This window comes from Bubalus kerabau, chromosome 20 (assembly GCF_029407905.1).
Source record: "Bubalus kerabau isolate K-KA32 ecotype Philippines breed swamp buffalo chromosome 20, PCC_UOA_SB_1v2, whole genome shotgun sequence".
Taxonomy (NCBI): Eukaryota; Metazoa; Chordata; class Mammalia; order Artiodactyla; family Bovidae; genus Bubalus; species Bubalus kerabau.
This window is the reverse complement of record NC_073643.1, coordinates 38,717,196-38,743,477: the sequence shown is the minus strand read 5'-3', so window position 1 is coordinate 38,743,477 and position 26,282 is coordinate 38,717,196. Positions and strand designations below refer to the sequence as shown.

The following is a 26,282-nucleotide window of genomic DNA, read 5'->3' as shown; positions in this document are numbered from 1 at the left end:
ATTAGGGGTTGTACTTTGGAGACACTTATTATCCCCCAACAAGCATCCATATAACTGGCACATTACCTCTGTAGTTTGGAGATACAGGTTTCTGTTTACTACCTCATACTCCAAACCACCAGGATGAAATAAAAATCCAATAGGCTTATTAAAGGTCTGATAGGCCTAGCCACCAAGAGAACCAATAATGGTGTAGTTTATTAGGCCATGAGGAGGGGCAGGCAAGATTGCTCCCACTGCCATCTCATGAAGCACCAGCCAGCTCCTGGCATGGGACTTGCATTTGGGAATAACATCAATTCATCTTAGCTGATTCCCTCTGTGATAACTTCATGACTATTTATGGGAAGCTTCAAAGGCTAAGAAATGCTAAACAAACAAGGAGATAAGTTGCCGAAATGTTAAACATTTGCCCTGGCTGACCTCACAAGGTTTTGCTGGGGGAATTCTTCTAAGTCCACCTAGATTATCACTGGAAACCAAATGCAGTGATAACATCTCCCCCTCCAAAAAACATCATTCTAGGCCAGACAGATGAAGCCTATGAGCCAAAACAAGATTATTTTTAGAATGTCAGCTATTGAGAAGTAAAAAAAGAACGGGATTATAAAGTGAGAAAAATTAAAACTCAGATCTTTCTTCAGAAACTGTCTTGACCTTTTCTATCCTAGCCTGAAAATGTGGGGAGTTAAAAGAAACCTAATTAAAAAGCGCTGCTGATATTTCCGTTAAAGTGAAGGTAATATGCCTTTAAATTTTTTAGATGAACACATTGCATTTCTCAGACATAATATTTCATAATAGTCTAAACTAGGTGTCTTACAGTGAATTTTTCCCTTTTCACATGGAGGATATTAAAATGATTTTCTAAAATCCCATTTTTTTTTTCCTTTAAATTCTAAGTAGCTAGGTGTGAATACCAAGCCAAGAAAAAATATTTGGTCTTGAAGAAACAAAACAGGCAGGCCTCTTTTCACAGACTACCAACTGTGGCAGAAAACAAAAATTGGAAGCGAACTAATTGTGCAGTGGAAGAGTCAATAGATTAAAAAGAGGTTCCACTTTTATTAGGCATCATCAGTAAAAAGTCTTCCCTGTGCAATTAGATGTTTAGCTCCAAGGAGTAGCATTACCAGATAACATTCAAGACATGCGCTCAATAATGAGAATGAACAAAGAGTACTGAGCCTAGAGGCTTAATGACAGCAACCAAAGTTAACATTTATTAAATACCTTTATTAGTCAGGTGTGGTAATTAGCATTTATATGGAAGAATTTAATATGTGGCAGCCACTTTTCTAAGCTTATTAACGTTATGATCTCATTTAATCCTCACAAAACTCCATAAACTCACAGAGTCCCTCTTGGTTAAATCCTATAACTATTTTTTGAGAAAAGTATCACTGTCCAGGTGAAGCAGTAACAATCAGTAAGAGTAAGGAACTTGTCCTAGTTTTTCAGACCAGACAGATCTGGATTTGAAGACTGGTTCTCACAAACTTTAGTATTAACTTTTTAAATTTTTCCAACAACCTTGTAAGGTACAAACTATGTCAATTCTCACTTTATAGATACGGACACTGACACCGAGATTTAAAGAGACACACAGCTGCCAAGTGGCAGAACTGGGGCAGGAACCCAGGCAAGGTCCTGAAAGCAGACTTACGACCCAGAATTGCCTCTCAGCAGCAGGGCAGGTCCCTAGATGTGGCAAAAGTCACAGAGGGGACACATGAACAGGTGGCTTTGGGAAGCTCTGTTCTAAGCCATGCTGCCTGGGAGAAAAAGGAGCTTCTATGCCCGGGCCCTTTCCAAGCAAACAGATGAAGACACATGGCAGTTTCCTGATATGTTCTCGCTGGCGCCTGGCAATGGCCTGGTTTTGCTTTCCTCCTCTCTTCAAACTCACATCGGGAGGAGGGCTGGGGAGAAAGCATTCGTCATGCAGTGAAGGGAAGAGGGAGGGAAGCTGAAAAGCATGCTTGTGTATGTGTGTGAAGTGAATGCAGGTGAAGAGGAGGGACCTCAGAAACACAGGAAGCTCCAATTCACCTCTGGGGACTCTCCTTTCCACCCTGTCCTCAGGGAATCAGAGAAGATGACACTTCACAAAACGCTGAGGGTAGGGGGACAAGTCTCTTAACAGCAAAATGCTTCTCTTGGTGAAAAGAAAAGTTCGAAAAATAAATACTCAACAGTGTGGTTAAGAAAAGCCAAAGCCACCTCCAAACCACCAACTCTACTAAATTCACAGACTTCTAAAGACAGACAACTAAAATATCCAGGGCAGATCCTCCTCTTCCTCCCTCTCCTCTATCCTCCCTTCAGAACAAGCATCAGTCTTCATCTGTTCTGTGCCTCACCCTCCCTACGGGCATTTGAGGAAGGCTATGAACCCCTTCTCATAATACAATGAGTAAAACAAAATATGAATTCTCCAGGTCAGAATACTGGAGTGGGTGGCCTTTCCCTTCTCTAGAGGATCTTCCCAACCCAGGGATAGAACCCAGGTCTCCCACACTGCAGGCGGATTCTTCACCAGCTGAGCCACAAGCGAAGCAAAACACAATATATCAGATTATAAAGGAAGCCAGTTATGTTAAAATAGTTATTAAAATATTTTAAAATCTGATGTAGCTATTTGTCTTTACATGTAAGTACACACTACACATATAGATTATATAATAATACACAGCATATAATAGTTTTTAGCATACAATTATAAATATTATATGTTATATATAAGCTATAATTTATATAGCTTGGTTTATATGGTAATATCAATTGAAATATGATATACAAAGATACGGAAGTAAATCTACTAAGTGCCATGATTTCTAAACAACGATGAGCATTAATGATCTTTCAAGATGACTTCCATGACCGTTAACATGATATGAAAACATCTGGGATTTTTATTGGTGCTAAAGGCACAGGTATTGTTAATGCAATCACTGTGGTCTGTTACCTTCACTCATAATTCAGGGAAATGCTAAAGTTCAAGTAGGGGTTAGCAGAAACAAAAGATGTCAGTTTTTTTCCATCCTTGTTCAGGAGTGCTCTATCTATGGGAGGCCACATTAAGAAACACTGTTCTGGAAAGATGTCAGGAAAAAGGTCAGAGTTGCAGCAACGGTGGGGAGGTCCATCAGCCAGTGGGCAACAAGGAGGCTTGGAGGGGCTTTTTCTGCCTTACTGGGCCACTAATTATCCCAAGTCAGCCTGCCCATCCTTTTCACACTAAGCTGACTTCTCTCAAAGAGGCATTTCCTCTTGGCCACAGACTTAGAGAGGTCCTCACATGTCAGCACACAAGCAAGGGGCACAAAGAGCCCCTTGGAGCTCTTTCTTCCAGGGACTTGCAGTCTGGAGGCTGATGCTCTGACAGTTTTACTTACCCTCTTCTACTTCCTGCTTCCTTTTTAGCAGTCCTCAAAGGCATTTGTATCTACAGGCTGCTGCCAATTGTTCAGTCTTAATCCTCCCATTTTAAATCATAAATGACTAAGAATGTATTGAAGCAAAACAGACTTGCAAAACCTTAAAAAAAAAAAATAAGAGTAGCTCTTTCATGGAAAGAGCTTAATTAAGAGAGGCTTAAGATATCTGAGCTGTTCTGAGAGAGAAGTGTGTCCCAAAAATACTGGCCAGAAAGTGCCTAGATCTGCATTCTGGGCCCAGTTTCAACTACATACTCCAGCATGTCAATCTCCTTTGGGTATCTCTTGCTCCATCATATATAAATTAAAGATAACTCTTTAGAGGAAAAAGAAATTCAAGCACTTCCCATGTGCCAGATACTGTGCCAAGTGTTTTTATCTTTATCATATCACTTCCCTCACTGGTAACTTAGAGAAGTATTGATGATCCCATTTTACAGATGAGGAAACCGAGGTTCAGAGAGCCTAAGTGACATATCCAAATTGACAGAGCTGGTCAATGAGTAACAGAGATTTCAGCCTGAGCTTATGATCACCTCCCTGCATGGCATCCCTGTTGCTGGGATTTCACAGGAATCTTGAACACGAGTCAATTCCCTCCCATTTCTAGGCGATCAGATTATGTATGAGAAAGTGCTTTGCAGGCTGTAAATGACTCCATGTAATGGATTTCGTTATTTATGGATACTAAAACATTATTTAGGGATGTTTCTGTGTTCATCTTCAAGAGTGACCTGCCACCCCCACCCAGTTTGCCCAGTACTGAGGCTGCACCGCCCAGCTTTCACCAGGCTGAGCTCAAGGAAAATGTGCCACCCCTAAGGACTGAAAGAAGCCAACTCCCATGAGCACAGGCAAAACCCCACAAACATCCACAGGCAAATTCGAATGTCCACACCGGGAACCTGAGCTCTGGACTAAAACCTCCCCAGGTCTCCCATCTGGGGTCACTTACTTTTCAGTCCCACTCAGGGCTGCTAGAGTATCGTTTAATTCTGCACCTCAAGAGCACCTTCACCTACTTTCTTACTTGGGAGACAAGCATGTCTGTAACTCCTGTTTATGCATGCCCTATTTATGTATGCCCTATTTATGTATGCTCTGGTTGCTCATTTATTTACGCTCCATTTATTCATTTATTGCACACAGACATTTTTCATGTCTGCTGGTGGAAATGTTCCACCAGAGTAGCTGAGCATCCACACCCCTTCAGAGGAGGTCTTCTGAAACCATCTTCATCACAAAGCTGCCTTGAAGCCAGAGCCAAACAGAGTGGGTTCTCTTGAACTTTCTCAAATCTTTACATTTCACACAGAAGACTTCAGACCAGAAAGGACTTGATTCATATCATTGCTTACTCTCATTTCAACTATTTATTGAGCACCTTCCAGAAAATCAATGTGCTTTTTAAAAACACAATGATGAACCAAGCAGACACAGGTTCCTGCCCTTATAGTCTGGGGGCAAGAGGGGCTTATGTGCAGAGAAATGTTCTGAGAAGGTGACATTTAAACTGAGAGTGGAAAGATGCAAGCAGCAGCAAGTTCTGGAATAGATGGGGAAAGGACATTCTAGGCAGAGGAAGCCACCATGTACAAAGGACTAAGGAGGGATCAGACAAAACCAAGCGTGGCCAAGGATGAGAACAAGCAGAACCTTAACTGCTGACGGAGTACTAACTTTGGAAAGCAGTGTATCCTTGTTTAGCAAAGTCCAGGTACGTGCCAGATGACCTGGCAAGGCCAATCCTGGACACATGCTTCAGAAACCTCTTGAATATTGTGTCCCAAAAGAACACTACAGAAGCAAAGATGCCTAGTAAGACATACATTATGGCAAAACTATGAAACAAGCTAAGGATGTGATAAATTCATAATTCAAGACACTAGTTACCTCTGAGAGAGGAAAAAAGGACAGAATCACAAGAGATAATAAGGTTCTTTTTCCTAAAACCAGGTGGCAGGTTCGTGGGTGTCCATCACAACACTGTTGTTTTTGCCTTATACATATTTTATTAATATTTTTATCTGCTCAATATTTCATAAGAACTACCTCTTTGTATCTGAGGGCTGGGTGGAAAATGGATTAGAGGGGTGAAAAGGCAGAAGTGGGGAAATCGGTTAGGTAGACCAGGGTACCTGTTGAAGCAAGAAATAATAGTGGTTTCCAGCAGAGCACGATACAGAGGAGATGGAGAGAAAGAAATGCTGTGAGGCACACAGTTAAACCATACCTTTCAAACTGGGTTTAAGGTTTAAGCAACATTTCTAGAGTCTGAAGGGAACAGTGAGAGAGAGAGGGTTTCTTCCCCAATTTACAAAACTCCTTGATTTTTACAGATCTGTAAATCAAGACTCAGATGAGATTTAAAAAAAAAAAAATTAGGGGCAGAATGGACCAGTACCAAAATCATTAACACTGGCCTTCTGCCTCTTTCTACCCAGTCATGTGATAGAACCAAACTCACACTCTGATGCCCCAGAATTCAGTGCCGCGGGCACCATCAGCACTGCGTGCGGACAGTATATTGGTCTCTGTCTATAATAATGATGATCTATCTTATTCCCAAAGAGTCTCCATCAGCGTTAAGTTACCTAAAAACTCCTACCCCAGGGCAAGTAGGTTAAATCCAATTTAATGGTTTTGCAAAAACTTGAGGGTGGTGTATCAACATAATAAATCAAGATGGCATCCCAGCTATGACTATCTTGTACATGCGTGCTAAGGTACTTCAGTCATGGCCGACTCTTTGCGACCTTATGGACTGTAGCCCCCCAGGCTCCTCTGTCCATGGGGACTCTCCAGGCAAGAATGCTGGAGTGGGTTGCCATGTCCTCCTCCAGGGCATCTTCTTGACCCAGGGATCAAACCTGCATCCCTTATGTCTCCTACACTGGCAGGGAGATTCTTTACCACCAGCACCACCTGGGTAGCCCATGACTATCTTACCACAATACAAAATAAATGCTTTAAATGGCATTCCAAAAAGTTTTTTGAAGTTAAATGTCCAGTCATGTAAACTTAATCTTTCACCCTCATATACACTGATAGATCTAAACCTCTCTGGAAACCATTATTTTTTCTATTTAGTAATACTCAACTAATTAATTTGCACATACATTTTGATTTGATGATTCTGTGTTTAGGAATTTACCCTGCAAATACTGTCACATGAAAAGGCAGTGACAAGCTACAAATAATGTCTGCTAAAGCACCACTGCATTATCCAGAAATTTTAAACATCTTAAATGATCATCAGCGACAACTGGTTAAAAAAAAAATTATGACATAGCTATATAATGGGCTATTGCCTGGTCTGTTGTTTTTTTTCTATAACAATATTTATATATAATAATAAACTAATGTTAAAAATCCTCCAAGATCTACTGTCAAGTGATAAAAAGTAAGTATCTATGCCACCATTTGTGTTAAAAAACAAAACATATGTACATATATATACACCCATATACATACATTCATACTGATCTATGTATACTGCATGTGCATACCTGTATGTATGCATATGTATCAAAGAGGGACATCCAACGAATTGAAAATATACACATTTATGACATCAGTTTTACTGTATTTTATGGCAAGCAGATAAAGAATTCACCTACAGTCCAGGAGACATGGGTTCGATCCCTGGGTTGGGAAGATCCCCTGGAGGAGGTCATGGCAACCCCCTCCAGTATTCCTGCCTGGAGAATCCCACAGACTGAGGAGCCTGGAGGGCTGTAGTCCATGAGGTCGCAAAGAGTCAAACACAACTGAGTGACTCAGCATATATGCATAAAGCCATAGCACATACATGATAAACTTTCTTGAATGAATAAATTCCCTTTAAGCTTTTCATAAATCCATTTCCCAGTGTGGTCCTCTTCCTTTTGAAAACTTGACCCCAAAATGTCATCTAATTTTTTCTCAGACACTTTTTATTACCAATTTAACACTGTGCTCAGATAATTTGAGAAAGCTGGTCAGAAATAACCATCATAAAGGTAATTCCTGCTTAAAGACTTTCACACAAAACTATTCTGGGATACAACCAACGGGGCATACTTTCCAGAGAGAAACGTTTTTGGACGGTGATTATTTAATTACGAGGTTAAAAAGGCACATGTCGTTCTGTGCTCACACAAAGGCGATAGGGTTTCACCCTTGCCCACACTCCCACACAGTAGCGCTGTGGCATGCCTCTCCACGGATGTAATGTGAACCCAACTCCTCTGCTCGGTCTGCTGGTAAAACGATAGGGACCATCAAATGGATTAAATGTATTCCTTCACTCTATTACCCTTTAATCCTAAAATAAGCAGTACTAAACACATTCCAAAACAGGATATGCACTTTCTCAGAGGGTGAAATCAGTGCTACATGATGACATTCCTGAGTTGTCCCAGGTTATTCCTCAATAGATAACAGTGCATATTCAGAGAGCAGTTGACCAACAGGAAAAAATTACTCTCTTTAATACCTATTACCACCACGAGTCATGCACTCTAAGAACTTACGAAATGCCAAGATTTCAGATGAAGGCATCCCTGCCTCAGAACAGTGTATTCTGGAACAGCACACCTGCCCTTAGCAAGAACTAAAATTAAAAGAACAGCTTGGATTATCAACCACTGAAAACACAACATACATCCCATTGTTATAGTCCTGTTGGCTTGATATGTGGCTGTAGGTGACTGAAAATTCAAAATAATAATGGCTTAAACAAGATGAAAATTATCTCTCATGGAAATACAGTCTGGAGTTACACAGTCCAAGGCTGCGCTATTGTCTCTGCGGTCATCAGGGACCCAGGCATTGCATGCCATATTCTGCCTTTTACAACAGAGGGCTTCTACCTCATGGTCCAATGTAGTTGCTTGATCTCTAGCTGTCACATCCACATTCCAGTGGACAAGAAGTCAGCAAAAACGGTACATGCTTTCCTTTCCAAAGTACTTTCCAGAAGCTGTACTTACTCTTTTTATTTATATGCTTTTGGCTAGAGCTTAGTCAATGGCAATCCCTAGAAGCAAGGAGGGCTAGGAAATATTGTCTTAATACAATATTTGCTGGACAGTACTTCGAAGGTAATGTTTCTAAGGAGTAGACAATGTACATGAGGAAAGTAGCAGTGTCAATAACATTGAGGAATCACAAAAGAATCATACATACATATCTTTTATTTTCTTGAAATACATAACCATACATTCCTTTCTAGTGGGCAAGGGAATTTAGCTTATGGGCTTACAGATCCAGTACCATAAAACACACCTATAATGGATCTTCTTCAATTCCCATTGCAGGTTTTCTCTTATCCGGTTGGTTTGTCTTTTTTTTTTTTTTTTTTTGGGTGGTGTTATTTGTTGCTTGTTTTTTGAGGGTTTTTTTTTTTTTTTAAGTAGTGTCAGAACTTAAAGATGCTGTCAAAAAAATCTAAGTCGTTTTACAATTTCCACCTCTCTCCCAATATTTTTAAATTGTTTCAGGTCATTTCCAAGCACTCAGCTTAATTTTCATATAAACAACTCTTCTTTCTTCTCACATTCATATGTCATGGGTTTATGCAGGTAACTTAAGTACAGTAGCAGGTGCAACTGGCAATAAGTAGTGTAAGGAACAAAGTCACACTTGGCAGATATACGATTCTACAACACCACAACTAAAGCGAGCAGAAGAGTGTGAGCATCCTGAAAAGGGGACGCTTATCAGGCAAGCGGATCGAGTGAAAAATTTCTGTTCTCTCTCCTAATTTCTTCTTGTCCATATCTCTTCAGTTGATTATCTGAGCAGGAAAACCCTCACAATACTATCAGCATGTATTAACGATGGGGGGAGAGAGAAGGGCTTCCTATTCTATAATCTCCCTCAATATATAGATGAGGGAAACTGAGGTCCAGAGAAGTTCCAAACATCGGATATGTACTAAGCACTTCCCAAAGGCACCTGCTGCCTCCAAAACTTTTCACTGCTTCTCACTGGGGAAGAATGGCATTGGCATTGGAGGCAGGACTACCCGCATTGTGATGGTACAATCTCACAGACCACAAAAGAATTTACATCTCAGTCCCCAGGCCTCTAAAGGCCACAGGCAACACTCCTAAGTCGTCATGACAGGAAAAGAGAAAGGTACCCATTAGCGGTGAAATGCCCACATCTCTAGACACAGAGGTGATTTTTGATGTTGTGGATTTGGTAGTCTTTTACTTGGTCTTTCTTGTCATCTCTTGGATCACACTAGCACAGCTACGGGTCTTGTTCATACCCATAGACAACTCCAAATCCTAAGGAATCTTAAAAGGCCTTTTAATCTTCTTGAGAGAAGCCAACAAAGCTTAGCCCAAAACATGAGTATGCATACTGTTTTAATACTTCTTAGGAAAAGAGATGCTATAGTTAATTGAATATAGACATCACAAACATTTTCTAAGAGCTACTTACACTAGACGCACAAATAAATGGAAACATAAGAACATTACTACGAAAACAAATTATACCTTCTCAAACACCTGCCTAATGAGATCAGTTGCCCAATTTTCTAATGAATCATTTCATATTTTTATTAGAGCTGTTTTCATATCTTAAAAAACTAGGCCTCTGTCTCTATCCTATTTGTTCCAAATTATTTTTTTCAATTTGTTTTGACAATTTTTAAATTATTTCATGTCAAAATAACTCATCTTCCTTTACAACATCTGGGATTCCTATCATCCATCCATTCATTCATTCAGTCAATAAATTCTGGTAGGTTTTTTGCTGTGCACTAGATATTTTTCTGGGTATTAGAGAATTGAACAAAGGAAACATGGAACAAAATATCCTCATGAAGTTTAAATTCCCGTGGAGCTAAGGTAACTTAATTCTAGGGTGAGAACAAAAGCCAGATAATCTATTAAAAGTATAATGTCAGGTGCTAATAAGTGCTTTGAAAAAAGAAAAAGTTAAGACGAAGGGAAAAGGAAGGGATCTGAACACAATTTGAAGATGATCACGGAACACAAGCGTGAAGGGAAGAGAGATCTGGAGGGAAGCAAGGGAAAAAACTGATGGGTATGTAGGGGGCTGGTCCTGGGGGATGTCCAGGCAAGGGCAGACGCCCTGAGGTGAAACTATGCCTGTGTTTGGGGACCAGCAGGGGGTCAGCACTGCAAGAGAGGAGGGAGTAAGAGAAAAAGGAAGAAGGAATATTTGAATTTAGATATGCTTTTCACTTTCCCAATTTGTAAAAGCATTTTTCCATAATCAAATTTAAATGTTCTTTACACTGAAAAGTTTTGGATTAATCTTTTCATTCCAAATGAAAAGCTGCTCGTCCTAGCACCATTTATTGAATCTTTTCCCCACTGCTTTTAAATATGTATCACCTTTATCACAGATCATCATCTTAAAATACCTGGGTTGATTTGGGGAGATATCTGAGTTTCTCGTAAAAAATCCATTTCTGCTCTAGTAACGTACCATTTTGCTTTATGTCGCTTTACAATGTATTTTATTATCTGGCTGGGCTCAGTTCAGTTCAGTCGCTCAGTCGTATCCGACTCTGCAACCCCATGAATCGCAGCACGCCAGGCCTCCCTGTCCATCACCAACTCCTGGAGTTCACTAAAACTCGTGTCCATAGAGTCGGTGATGCCATCCAGACATCTCATCCTCTGTCATCCCCTTCTCCTCCTGCCCCCAATCCCTCCCAGCATCAGAGTCTTTTCCAATGAGTCAACTCTTCGCATGAGGTAGCCAAAGTACTGGAGTTTCAGCTTTAGCATCATTCCTTCCAAAGAAATCCCAGGGCTGATCTCCTTCAGAATGGACTGGTTGGATCTCCTTGCAGTCCAAGGGACTCTCAAGAGTCTTCTCCAACACCACAGTTCAAAAGCATCAATTCTTCAGCGCTCAGCTTTCTTCACAGTCCAACTCTCACATCCATATATGACCACAGGAAAAACCATAGCCTTGACTAGATGGACCTTTGTTGGCAAAGTAATGTCTCTGTTTTTTAATATGCTGTCTAGGTTGTCTGGTTGGGCTAGAACATTTCATTTATCTTTAGTCATCTTCATGGATACCAGACCTTGGCTGGTTCTACTTTCCAGCTGACAAAAGAGCTCAAAAACCACTTTATTAACTTTATTAAATTTCATGGCCTCTACATGACAGGAAAGAGGAAGAAACTAAGATTATATGCAAGCTTTTGTGGGGGTGGGGCCTTCTTTCCAAACTAAATTCCAAGCGCTCCACATCAATACCAACCAGGTAATAGTAACCTACATTGTTTCTTTGTGATAAGAAAACGTATGGACTAGTAAACTGGACAGTCATTTAAATCATGTTTATCTGGTCTGATAAATGGATGTGACTATAAGTCCTGGAGAAGGGCTACAGTGTTGACCTGTGGTTCTCAAACTATTTGGACCAGTAGCAGCAACACCTAGTTTCTCTTGCCTGGAAAATCCCATGGACAGAGGAGTCTAGTAGGCTGCAGTCCACGGGGTCGCTAAGAGTCGTGTCACTTTCCCTTTTCCCTTTCATGCATTGGAGAAGGAAATGGCAACCCACTCCAATGTTCTTGCCTGGAGAATCCCAGGGACGGAGGAGCCTGGTGGGCTGCCGTCTGTGGGGTCGCACAGAGTTGGACACGACTGAAGCGACTTAGCAGCAGTAGCAGCAGCAAACTTAAATTATTAGGTGATTAGATATTCTAATCATCTGCTGATATCTAATGAATGAGAAACTCTGAGGAGAAAGGAGAGCAACCCTCCAGTCGATTCTGATGAATATTGAAGTGTGAAAACCACAGTTTAGAGTCTTATTATAAGATACTTCCAGAGCCAGGCACATACTGTGGGGCTTAAGAGTCCAAACTACAGTCAGGGTTGTAAGATCTAACCTTGGTTTGAGTACTCACTAGCTGTGTAACCTCGGGAAAAGTAACTCACTCTTGCAGCCTCTCAGTTTCCTTGTGAAAACAATGTGGATAGTGCTGTTTCTGTCAGAACAGGTTTCAAGAATTAAATAAGAAGACAAGAAACGTGCTTAGAATATAGTATGCCCTAGTCCATTGTTAACGTTCCATTCATGATAGCTAACATGATGATAAAAAATCATAATCTGCTTTCAATTTATTTCACATAATTTATTCTGGAAAGCCTAGATCCATTCATGCTGGATTTGACAGAAATCAGGGAATGAGGGAGTACAATTAGTGTTATAATTTTCTTGATGTTATTTACAGAGAAATGATGGGGAGTGGGGGTGGGTGGGGGGTACTGACTGAGGGAGGGGTAGAGGAAGTCATCTCAGGCAGGGTTTTGTGCGGCTGATTTCTAGGAGGATGAAAAATTTCCTTTTCTAAGGAAGCTCACTTTTTTCCCCCTTTGCAAGTGAATCAATTATATAGCCTAGACATTAATTAAAAGGTCCTAGGGCGAAAAGCGCTTCCCACAAATAACTGTCCACAGACTACCAGTTCATTTCCTATACATCTCCCTGGCAAGGCCCAACAAAAGCTCAAAGAAGATGGATGGACTTCATAGGATGACCCGGGGGTCAGCTGATTCAGACAGCTGAATTCATCAATATGGGCAGCAGATTCCGTCTCAGAGAGCCATCCATGAAGAGCAGCTTGTACAGTCCCCTCCTGCTGCAGATATTTAACTGGCCCAGGAAAGACAAGTAAGGCATAGTCCCCACAAAGGTGCCCCGCAGTCAAGGACCAGCCCTCCCGCCCCACTGTCATTTCACAAAGAACACATTTAGAAAGCCCAAATTGGACATACTGCTTAAGAATATGAAATTACATATGTTTTAAAATATATTAACTATATATCTAATATATAACTATATATTTAACTATATATATTAAATGTATATTATATATATATATATACTGTAAATATATATATATGCTTTATTTCCAGAATTATTACAATGGGTTGAATAGTGGTCCCTTCAAAGATCCACCCAAATCTCCAAATGTGATCTTATTTTGAAAAAGGTCTTTGCAGATGTAATTAAGTTGATGAGATCATCATGCCTAAATTCAATGACAAGTCCTTAAAAAGGGAAAAGGCCAGAAACACAGAGGAAGAGAAGGGAGCGATACTTCTGAAAGCCTCGAAGGCCAAGCACTGCCAAGAAGGTCCCCGGAAGCTAAGACAGCATGGGTGGATCCCCCTCAGAGCCTGCACGGGGACCAACTGTGCCAACACCTTGACTTTGGACTTTCAGCCTTCACAACTGTGGGACCGTAGATTGTGTTGTTTGAAGCCACCCAGTCCGTAGGCAATTGTTTTGGCAGCTTTAGAAAATGAATACAACTAATAACACTCTACCATAAACAAACCAGACTAGAAGGAAATCACAGCCTAAAGCTAAGAGATCTGTACTCAACCTCGTGTGATGAAGATAATGCTATTTTTAAAAATAAATCATTTGATTTTGTTCAATTTTCCAAGCTGTCTGCACTGCACACTTATGTAACAATTGGATCAAAATGAATTGTTTTAAATACTATTTACTATTTTAAGTAAGTATACCTGCCTGAAACTCTGCTCACTGTTATGTGGTAGGCTGGATGGGAGGGGAATTTGGAGGAGAATGGATACATGTATATGGACGACTGAGTCCCTCTGCCGTCCACCTGAAACTATCACAGCATTGTTAATCGGCTCTACTCCAACATAAAAGAAAAAGTTAAAAATAAACCTGCCATAAAATGCTATCACCATGATTCTGTAATTTTAAAAAAGTTATCCAAAAATTTTAAAAAAGTTATCCCTAGCTGCTGCTGCTAAGTCGCTTCAGTCGTGTCCGACTCTTCGCGACCCCATGGACTGCAGCCTACCAGGCTCCTCCATCCATGGGATTTGCCAGGCAAGAGTACTGGAGTGGGGTGCCATTGCCTTAGCAGTTAGACACAACTATTAATGGTTTTGTGTCCCAGAACCAAGGAAAACATATGATTGTGACCTTCCCTACAGCTTCAAATATTCGAGACTCAGGATGATGGAGAGTCTCCCAGTTACCTATTGTTTGCAAATTTGGGTCTTCATAAAGATGACCGAAGCCTGTCGCTATAATTTCTGAACAACTCAGCAAGTCGCTACAGAAGCTCCAAAGACCAAGGCGTCAAGGATGCAAATGAGAGGAGCGCTCCTGGGTGCCTAACTGTGAAACAAAAGACTTTGAGAAATTATATTATTAGAGTAATTGCATAGTGTCGTTGAAGAAGGAACACACCTGCATTCTTCTAATAAGTCCCCCAGAGGCCTAATTCCTCAGCATGCAAACGTGAAGGACCTGCTCTGGATGTTATATGTATACATAATGAGTCAGCTTTAAAGAATTGTGAAGGCAGTTTCTGCATCATCAGGTAGTTTACCAACCTAAAATCAAATAACGCTCTCATTAAATGCCTTCTGACAGTCAGATGTGCTTGGGTCTGTCTTGCAGCATGGTGTCAGACTTAGTAAAGTAATGAGGAGCAGAAGTTCAAAAACACAGATCTGAAGACTGGATGATCATCTTGCTTATTTTCAACTTGCTTTGACCTCAGATTGGCTGAAGGGAAGTACTGCCAACTCCCTTCCCTTGACTGAGCCCTCTGGTGGATGCTTCCTCTAGGAAACATGCAAATGGCATGTCTGAAGAATGTCCCCCACCGCCAGCTTTCACAAACTCCCCAGAGGCCCCAGTTTGACACCAAAGCTATCAACAAGCCGAATGGAGCCCCCTTTAATGTATGCTGATCTGATTAGAAAATTGCAAGGAGCCTTTTACTGGACATCGCATTATATTTAATGCAATTTCTCACCTTTCAGACACCCCAATAAGCTCAACACCACACCCTCTAATTTTATAGGAGTTCCACCTTCAAGACCCCAGCCTCGAATAAGCCAACTAGCCTAGGGTTCTTCTGATATCTGACAATAGTCCGATGTCATCCCCAGGTCAGTGAGAATATAAGATTCTGTTTTTGCCAAGGTAATGTTTTATATTTAGACCATGGGAGTCAAAATGAAAGAGCTTAACACTCTCTCTTTGTTAAAGAATTTGTGATCTCAAGCCCTCAAGACCTGGTTTCAAACTTGACTCTACTACTTATTATTTACATGACCTAGGACATTTTACCTAACTTCCCCTGGGCTTCAGTTTTTGTTTTTGTTTTTCCAGATTTAAAAATGAGAAGATAAAGGACATGCATTAGAAAACTGTTCTGAGGATGACAAAAGGTGATGCACAAAAGAAGCCAAGCACACAGCAGGTCCTCAATCACGTCAGCTCCAGCCCAAGAACATCTCTGGGACAGGGAGGGTTTAGCTGCTTAGATGTCATGCTTAGCACAGATGTTGCCACCAAGTGGCACCTTTATCCCAATCTTCCATTCATAGCATCCTTCCAGTAGTACACATTCCTTACTCACTTCTTCAAATCAGTGGTCACAACATCAGATGACTACATGGCCAGCCAGGGATGCAATGGGTGATTCAGGCCAGGTAAGCAACAGAGACTGTTGGGGACTGCAGAAAAATTTCAACAAGTGTATTCTATCTAGAAGGAAGCAAGGAATACGAGTTGCCACAATTTGTCATTGTTTTCACTATTTTTTCGTTATTCCAGAGGAAACCTTAAGTCTGAATTTTCATCCAAAATATCAATAGTTGGCAACTAATCTAAATTCTAAATGCTGTGTAGTATCAACAAGACATAGGTACAGTGAAGATTTCATCTCAGGAGTTTTCAGGGTATGATCTGGGTTCAGGTATTATGTAAATATCCTTGTTTCTCATAGCTTAGAAAAGGGAGCTTCTGCTTAAGGGACTGGTGATTGTGTAAATGGAAGTGTTTAGCATGGCACACTGGGCACCAAGGAAAAAAAATCATACTTATCAAGCAGGCTAGGAGAAAATGAAGAAAGTATTGTCTTGATTATGTGTGGTTTTTACTTTGAACATGTATTTTCAAGAGTGCCTGGCACAAAAAAAGACCCTTTGTAAATAAATACTGACCCCAAGGGCAGAGTTTAAATGTTGTCTTCCTGTTACAGATTGCAACCTGTTTTTACAAACATCATATGCTCTTACAAACATCACAACTTCAAAGAGATTGTGAGGGTATAGGGTCCAATTCTTCTAATTTTATTTAACCTAAAGTGTAAATATCCCCAGGTGAGTGTGTAATGAGCCATAGGATTCTGCTATTCCATCAGGAAGTCTAATTCCTTTAGATGCTGAATCCTCACATCAGAGGGGGACTCCACTCTCCCTCTTCTGAGTTAAGGCTCTCTGACAACGATCATCACCTCCATTTTTAGCAAATGAATGACTGTGGCTCACGGTGGGGAAGTGCCTTGTTCTGTCATATAATCTACAATGTCAGAGCCATGAACCCAGGTCTTCTTGCTCCTTATCCAATTGTGTTTCCATTAAGCCTTCTTCCAACCAGAAACATATATGAAGCCTACACATCATGCCCAGTGAAGCACAACACACACGTTATCCCATTTAACACTCACAATAACCTCAGAAGATACCTTAGAGTAATAAGTAATAGTATTCCCACACTGAGAAAACCAAGACAGGCTCAGAAAGGTTAAGTCACTTTCCTAAGAATACTCAGCTTATAAGAGGCAGAACCAAGACTACAGTTCCTATAAAGTATCTTCAAAGCCTGTCCCTTTAACCGCTCAGCTGGAATGGGCACCTAGAAGCTCTCATGAGCTTCACAGACATTTTTATGACACTACCTGAAAATACATATTTCCTCCCAGAAATCAACGCCCATGGTTCTCCCATATGCAACACAGGCTGATCTTTTGATCCTTTTGATGTCAAAATTCCCTTTAGGAAATGTTCCCTCAGTTCACAGGTAATTCCCTCTGGGATATTCATTAATTACAGGGTTAATGGATAATCTTCCAGCTTTCTGAATCGAGAGACTGCAAAACAACTCATTCGATTTCCTTTATCCACCAACCTTCAACAACAGAAGCATAAGAATGGCGCTCTTTCAATAGGCTGTGAGTATCACTTCGAGGGTTAAAGACAAGGGTGTATCTTGAAAACGAGATGGTGATCGAAGCCACGTGTTCTCTCACTTTTCATCAGGTATAAACTGTTACTCGGCGGGATTAAGCAAGGGTTACTTGCCAGGTTGCTCCATAAGCTGAGATGCGTCAAAGTTTCACCTCGAAGAAAACACACAAATATAGTCCAATTTTTTAAAAAATGGGGGTGAAAGCTGGCACCATCTTTTTAGAAGACCATTTGACAAGAGCTCCACATCAGCGTGTCATAGCACAAGAAGAACTACTGTCATGAGCTATATGATAAAGAACAAGGGAAAACAGCTGAAGCAGCCATGAATCAAAGACATTTAATTCAATGATAACCCATACACCGGATTCTAAAAGCTAATAAATATATTAGATCTTTATGTCATTTATATATTGACATATAAAGATGTCCATGAAGTATTTCCAAGTATGAAAAAAAGCTATAAAAAACCATATGTAGAATGTATATTTTCTACAAGATCTTAATAACTAATACATTAAATTTATTAAATAATCTTAATAAACAGATAATGATAATTTGAAATAAAACACCAAACCATAAACAACGTATATCTCCAGATGTAGGGTGAGTAAATAGTTTATACTCTGTATAGAGCCAGCTAGGAAATACTGGATTGGCCAAAAAGTTCATTAAGGTTTTTCCATAACATTTTATGGAAAATCCTGAAAGACCTTTCTGGCTAACCTAATACTTTCAGTTCTATGCACCATGAGGGCTGTCTCAACTATGCAATTCAGCTATTGTCAAAGCAGCCATGCTGTTGTTTAGTCGCTGACTCGTGTCCAATTCTTTCCAACCCCATGGACGGTAGCCCACCAGGATTCTCTGTTCACGGGATTTCCCAGGTAAGAATACTGGAGTGGGTAGCCATTTCCTCCTCTAGAGGATCTTCCCAACCCGGGAATTGAACCTGTGTCTCCTGCTTAGCAGGAGAAGGCAATGGCACCCCACTCCAGTACTCTTGCCTGGAAAATCCCATGGATGGAGGAGCCTGGTAGGCTGCAGTCCATGGGGTCGCTGAGGGTTGGACACAACTGAGTGACTTCACTTTCACTTTTCACTTTCATGCATTGGAGAAGGAAATGGCAACCCACTCCAGTGTTCTTGCCTGGAGAATCCCAGGGACAGAGGAGCCTGGTGGGCTGCCGTCTATGGGGTCGCACAGAGTCGGACACGACTGAAGTGACTTAGCCTCCTGCTTAGCATGCAGATTCTTTACTACTGAGTCACCAGAGAAACCCAAAAGGAACCATAGATAAAACTAAATGAACAGGCATGGCTGTTTTCCATTCAAACTTTATTTATGGACTTGAAACTGAAATTTCAAGTAAATTTTATGTGCCACAAAATGTAATTCTGATTTTTTTTTTCTGGCAACCATTTAAAAATGTGAGGACTATTCTTAGCTACAAGGCTATAACAAGACAGCAGAATGATTTTGTTCTACTGGCTGTGATTTTCGGATTCCTGCCTTCGAAGGTAGGATTAAAGGTTTTCTTCTCTCTGCTACATATTCTTTATATGTGTGTGTGTACATGTATGAATGTGTGATGTTTTAAATCTTTCTATAATAGCCATGTCTTATTTCAAAATCAGAGCTAAAACAGCCACAATGGGATGAACTTACACATTTCCTCAAGAGAAAAACCTATTTAGGTGTTTCAGGTTCTATCAGGCATATTATCAAATGCCCAAGACATAAGTAAGCTAAGACAACCAGCTTTCTTAGCTGGTAAGTATCTTTCCCTACCTAGAGGACTGTGAGCATGTCATGCACATGTGCATATACACAGACAGATGCACACGCACCCCACCTCCTTTTCCCCACTTCTCTTGGCACATCAATTGACTGTTTTTCCTCCCCAAGCCAAAAAAAAAACAATCCAGTGGAAACCCATTTCTTAGCCAAATTACAACCCACTAAAGGAAAGCAGGCCGGCATCTCCCCAAATTACTGCCCCAATCATCAATGGACACAATTACCAGGGCAACAAAGGAAAGACGCTGTTCGAGGCACAGTCTTGGCTGACCCAGTGAGTGCTGCTTCGGGGGCGCGGTCACTCAGAGTCCAAGCATCCTGCCTGGAAAGGCAGCCCTTGTCCCCAGACTAACCGCTCTGCATAATTAAAACGACTTCACAAGGCTACTAGTGCTCTGGGCTTTCCGTGTCAGCCGCTCATCAAAGTGCAACTCCAGGAGGCTTGTTCTGAAAGCCCGCCTTTTATTGCAAGAGTCAAATCTACATTTATCAGCAAAGCTGAAACGTTAAAGGGATTACAAGGAGCTTACAATCCACTGGAGGTTCATTGATCTGGTCTTGCAAGCCTCATCTCCACATGCCCTTTAGAAATGGCTGTAGTCTGTTTCCTAGTTTTTGGTTGCCTTTGATTTTTTAGCACCATTCTCATCCAGGTTGAAGGGGATGTTTCCTCCAGCCCTGAATCCAAAGGTTCTCAGAAATCTTTCTTCTAAAATTAAGAGAAGCTACTTGCATATTCCTCTATGAGTGGTATAGGAGAACATTTTCTGTAAATGGACAGATAGTAAATGTTTCTGGCTTTATAAACTGTACACTCTCCCAAGTACTCAACTCTATCATTGTAGCTCAAAAACAGCCACAGATAATACATTAATGCATGGGAGTGACTTTGTCCAGATAACAATTTATGGGCACTGAAATCTGATTTTCAAAGAATCTGCATACGTCACGAAATAGCATTCTTTTTTTTTCTAACCATTAAAAGATGTTAAAACCATGCATGATTTCTGAGTCATACAAAATAGGCAAAGGGTCTGATGTGCCCAGCAGGACCTAGTTGCCAACTCCTATGCAGAGTATGGTCCTGGACCAGCAGCATCAGCATCACCCAGGAGCTTGTTGAAAAATGCATCTTAGTTCCCTGCCCTGGAGCCTGCTGAATCAGAATCTGCATTTGGACAGGATCCCCTGGGATTCACATGCCAGCTAAGTCTGAGAAGTCCTAGCCCAGAACACAGAATTTTGAAGTCAGAGATGGTTGGAATAGCACTGACTGGGGACTGAAGAACCTTACGCAAGCTGTGAAACCTGAGACTCACTTTCCTTATATATTAGAAGGGGTATAAATAATTGCACCCAGCTCCAAGGACTGTTACAAGTGAAAGATTGGAAAGATGGGAAAATAGGTCCCCGAAAGCAACTGGAATATTGGTGACCACCATGAGCCAAGATTACACCCATCAAACGAAGACCGCTTGTGTGTTGCCAGTTACTGCCACACAGGAAAGTCGGCCCCATGCTACCACAGCTTGGGATTCTTTAAGAGAAGCTGGAAACCTGGCTGTTAATGTCAGAAAAAGTCCCCCGTTTAATGCAATGTGCAGACCAAACAGAACCCACCTGCAGGCTGGGTATGAGTCGAGGGCCTCTAGTCTGTGACCTCTTCCTTAGAATAGAGAAGTCACCAGGGCAGACAGTCACAGAGAAAGCAGGCTGGGTGTTAAGAGCCAAATCCGAGCTTCATTCTCGGTAGCCAGGAGACCTTGGGCCAATGATGGAACCACTCTGAGCCTCGGTCTCCTCGTTAGGAAAAGCATCACATCCACCTCACAGGCTTTGGTGAGGACATGACAGAAATGTACATACAAACAGGGAGACACACTTTTGGACAGAGTAAGCGTACAGCCTGGTCACTGCTAACAGTTGCTTTGGTATCACTATTACAATCGCTATTCCTCAGTGCCTAGGCATTCAAAGGGCAAACCTTCAGCGTCAAAATGGCTATTCCCCCTCCCTACTCAAACCAGGTACAAACAAGCAAGTCCAATTAAGCCCCACTCAGAGAGCTGTCTCATGGCAGAGTATACTAAGTGCCTAGTTATTAATGATTTTCTCCTGGCCACAGTCCACAAAGATGCCTTAATCTTCCCCTTAATGAGAGCTCCTTCAGCAGCCCTGTCCCTGAGGGATTTGCCCTGGGCTGCCGTGAGGGGCTTTTTTATTTTTTTTTGGGGGGGGGGGGCAGATCACCTGCAGGGCATAGTGTCCACCTTTGCTCCCCAACTGCCCTACGTTGGGTGGAAGAGGGCGCTTTGGCTGACAGTTACAAACATTCTCTTCTCCAAGGCCAAGAAATTCTGTGGTTTTGTTATTTAGTTTTTCTTTTTTAAGAATTCCTAAAAATCTCCTCATTTGCCACCAAATGGTGTGGGTGATGCTATAATTGATGAAGGAGTATGATCCCTCAGGAAAATCTCCATAAAATATAACAGACTTTCACAGAACCTGAGGCAAATTTATCACATGCAGGAGCCCCAGAGGGCAGAGAGTGAGCTGGAGTAAGCAGTGCCAGGTGCTATAATTCAGCTTTCCGCAATCTTTACCATGCACATGAATCAGCTGGGGACCCTGTTAAGGCCTGAAGCCAGATTCACTACGTCCAGGGCAGGGCCCGAGACTCAGCATTTCTAACAAAGCTCCCATGAGATGCGGGCACTGGCAGTTCCTGACCCAGGTTGAATCAACAGGACCCTCCTCCTTTGCTTCATCTCAGTGTCTGTGCAAATGTCACCTCCTCAGAGAGTCCTCTCCAGACCACCTTATCTAAAATGTAATTATTTGCTGAACAAGAGCAGGAACCCTGTCTGTCCTGTTCACTCTATCCCCAGCACCTGTCGAGAGCCTGGCACAAAGCAGGCCCTCAAATATTTGTTCAGAGGTGAGATCCCAGCGTGCGAGCTGAGGAAGATGAAACTCAGGGAGCCTGAGTCTTCTGCCCAAGGTCACACAGCTAGGCAAAACCAGAGCAAGGCCACAGCCCAGCTCCCTCTGGACTTCAAAGCCCCAGCACGCCAGAAAGGGAAGCAAAGTTTGTTTACAACCCGCTTCCTCCCTAGAACTTCGGTGTTGAAGGCAGGAACACAAGTCTGTTCTGCTTGATGGAGATGCCTGCTGTGTGGACAATGCCGGGGAGGGGACCACGTGGAAGCCACAAGAATAGATGAGGTCCAGGAATGGCAGCATTTAGAGTGTCGTGGTGCTTTGGAACAAGGAAAATTCACTCTCCATGAAACAAACCAAAGGCAGTCTTTGCACTTTGTATCAGGCCTTTCCTCCTATCCAGACCTGACTGTCTCTCCCAGGAGCTCAGAGGTCTCCCAAGTCAGAGCACTGGAAAAGGAGCATGCCAGGGATTCCTAACTGCCAAAGAAGAATCTTGTGCCGTAACTCAGAAATGGTTCTCTTCCTTCTCCAAAAAGTCACCCAAGAGCATGCCCGTGAGGGAAAAGGAAGGGGCAAAAGGCAAGAAGCTGTTTCCTTTCCAGCCATGAATGGAAATGCCATAAAAACCCCATTCATGGAGGCTTTCGGCTGCTAATGGGGAAACTGGGCATGAAAACCCATCCCAGCCTCATGAAAGGCTCTCTTTCCAAAAGAAAGGCTCCATACTGGGCTGAAAATAAAACACTTGTTTTCCCCTCACCGAACCAGCTGGGTTAACATTGCTGAAAGTTCTGCAAGACGCAGAGGTCCTGACAATCTGCAGTGACCAGCACATCCTACAACCTCTAGTGAGCACTAGACGAGAGGAAGTTCAAAATAACTGACAGAAGTAGCTAATATATATCGTACGCCTGGTATGGGGCAAACAATGTGTTTTCAATATCTGGCTTAATCCCTACAATAAAGCTGTGAGGAAAGTATCATTATGATGCCCATTTAACTGGATAGGAAAACTGAGACCTAGGGAGAATGACTGGCTGGAAGTCAGATGGGAAGCAGGGGACTCTGGCTACACTGTACCACTGCCCTACAGGCCTCTGATCAGAAGTTGTCCTAAAGGCTCCAGAGCAGGGGAGGAGCCGGAAATCACCCCGTTCATCACTCTGCCTTCCCACCCCCAGAGGAGCAAAGGGTGGATCAAACAGGAAGTGGTCAGTAGTGCCGTCACACTGGATTTGCCTGACAAAATCGGGCTTCCACATGTATGCCCTCATATCGCCCCTTTCACATTTGGGACACACCAGGAGCCAGTCCGGGGCCACCTACTGGGGCTACAACATCAGCGGGACTGATGGAAGCCTATGTCTGCCCACTACATATTTATAAGGTCACCGGGCCTTGCATCCGACACAGAAGTTATTAAATGCTCGGGAGCCATAAGGGCTGCGCTCAGTGCCCTGAAACAAAGGCAAAGAGGCTGCCAGCCCATCAGAGGCAAGAACAAAAGCATTTAATTTCTGAAGGAGCCGGCTGGGAGCTTCTTTAGAACTGGGTGCCCAGCACACATGACCAATTGGGAAAAAGAAGAGAAGCACAAACAGAGTTGGGGGGAAAAAAAAATCAAAGCAGGCTTTCTCCCTAGTATCCAGAAACAGCCTTCTTCAAAGGGGCATGGGGGGAGTGGGGGTGAGGGAGGAAGATGCATTAAGCAAAGAGAGAACGGGTTACAACACTGAAGAATTTTGTCCTCTCCCCAATTTTGCCTTTTCATGAAGTTGCCAAGAAGAACCTCTCCCTTCTCTTTGTATTACCAAACAGAGCCTGTCAGCCTGCACCCTAACTTTTCCCCGCCAGAGCCTCAGCAGCCAGATGTACTGGGAGGGCACCCAGATTCCTTGTCCCCCAAACATAATCATTCCAATCCAGGCTGGGGCTGCCTGGAAGTCAACATTCACGGCACATTAATAAGAAACATCTGGCCACCGAAGAGGGTTGACACAGCACAGGCGGGCAGTGGTGGGTTTGCGGTTAGGACCCAGAGTTACAGAGGCTGAATTAAAAACACAATTGGAAAACACCAGCTAGTCCCAGGAATCCTACATATGCAGTACTGTGGCACTTGGAAAAACTGTCCTGCCTAAATCGAGTCATTTGGTACAGAGTGACTTAGACTCACAGAGGGTGGTACAAGAGACCCCAAACTCTCACATTAGGGAATTGCAGCCAGAGCTGGGCCCTCCTGCATCCACAGTGTCTGGCCGCCACTTCCACCTTCAATATTTGTAGCAGATGTAGTCCCTCTCTTAAAGGAACAGCCTTTGCATTCTTTCCATGTGACTTCAAGTGCGTTTAAAAGGCAAAAAATGCACATGTGTGCATATATACACATATGTGGATTTATCTGTGCAGCTTCCCCCTGCAGTGGTGCTGTCTCCAGGAATCCCACATAAGGGGTCCTACCTCCATTTATGCAAGGCAAACCCCGGGCACTGCTCACCACAGGCATTACATGGCTGGCCTCTCTCGATCCGCCCCAGTCCGGTCAACTTCAAAACAAAAAGACAACACAAGCATGTTTCCACCACCGGGCTTCCTCCAGAGCCCCACTTGTGTCCCAGGCAGGACGGCCTGCCTTGCTCACCCCATCTCCTCTGATTTTCAAAGCTCCTCTTGGCGTTGGGGATTTAGGGCAAGCGCTGCAGGGCCCGAGGGGTGGTCTCCCGCCTGGGGACGGCTGTGCGGACCCAGTTCGGGCTGCCTCTGGCGTGGGCACCAAGCCACTAAGAAATGGCCCTGGCTGGGGCTTTGTCTCCCCTAGACACCTTGGTCACGGGTTTCTAAGAAACAAAAGCAAGACCTTTCTGCTCCCCGGAGTCCCCGAGAGGCGACCATTGCGTGCTCTCCTTGAACCAGGCTGATGCTCCCCGGAAGGGAGCAGAACGGGACACCCCCCTAAAACCGCCCCAAAGTCAGGTTCACGGCTAGAGCTCCAAGACGCTGGATGCTGGGGCTTGGGTACGGGGATTCTGACCTGTCTGAAGGGAAGGGGCAAAGGAGAGGGCTTCCCTGGGCGCCCCCGGACTGTGACATTCAGGGTCACGGTTTCCAGCCCGGCTTTTCCCGGGATTGGGGATCCGGACTTAAAGCCTTCAGCCCCTACGAGCGCTCCCGCGCGCCCGGGCCGCACCCCCGTTCGCGGGGCCGGCTTACCTGGGGCCACAGGTGCGCAGCCGCGGGGCGGAGGGAGCCTGCACAGGGGCGCTCGCGGCGGGACGGGGCACCCGGAGACTGGCCCCGCTCGGGCGGGGGACACTCACCGAGCGGCTGGAGAGTCTTTTCCGGGAGCTCCGGCTGAACATGGCCGGGCGCCTCCTGCACGCAGCGCCGTCCGTTCGTCCGTCCGCACCGCGGCCGCGAGGGCGGGTCGCCTGGGCGGGCACCCTCGGCGGCCGGTGGCCTGTCTCCGCCTCGCTGCCCCCGGCTGGCTCCGCAGCGCACGCCTGGCCCTCCTCCCTCGCCCGTGCTTCTCGCCCTCCCGCCCGCAGGTCCCTCCCTCTCTCCCGGCATCCCCCCGCCCTCCCCGGGTTCGCCCCGCGGTCCACGGGCCCTTCCCATCCCTCCCGGCGCGCGCCCAGCTGTGCCTATTTTCTCCCGTTCCCGGCTTCCCGCCGGCCCACCAGGGCCAACTCCCTTCCCTCACCTGGGCCCGCCTCCCCTCAAGGCTCTTCCCTCACCCTCGCCGTGGAAGTTAGGGGCAGGGGACACCTCCAGATCCCTCTCCTGTAGCCGGGCTATGGGGAGGAGGGGGGTGGGGGGGGGGGGAAGAGGGGGTAGTTTTTAAAATTAAAACATAATTTCCCCACAGTAAAAATCACCCATCTTAGTGCAGAGTTCTGGCAGTTTTGATTAATTCACACAGACTTCCATCCACCAGCATAATCAAGGTACAGAACAGTCCCATTACCCCCAAAATGGACTATTTTAAAAGTTTGTAAAACTCACATATAATCTACTTCGTATTTACTAAGTGTTGGTAGAGGAGGAGAAGGATGAAAAATGGCCCTATCTATTTCT

General features: G+C 43.5%; 1 protein-coding gene across 4 annotated transcripts in view; it reads right to left on the bottom strand.

Annotated features, from left to right (window-relative positions):
* Positions 1 to 26,282, bottom strand: part of PRICKLE2 (prickle planar cell polarity protein 2) — a 389,100-nt gene that overhangs the window by 313,380 nt on the left and 49,438 nt on the right. Inside the window, exons 1-2 of one of the 4 annotated variants that reach the window (XM_055558402.1) lie at positions 25,526 to 25,764; positions 24,669 to 24,754 (exon numbers count right to left, since the gene is read on the bottom strand). The exons of 1 other annotated variant lie outside the window; for it this stretch is intronic. In XM_055558402.1, coding sequence (XP_055414377.1) covers positions 24,669 to 24,754; positions 25,526 to 25,567 — 128 coding nt within the window. In that variant the 5' untranslated portion in view covers positions 25,568 to 25,764. Of the gene's footprint in view, positions 1 to 24,668; positions 24,755 to 25,418; positions 25,765 to 26,282 lie in introns of those variants that run through there. 2 more of the 4 variants (XM_055558407.1, XM_055558408.1) reach the window with 2 other exon arrangements.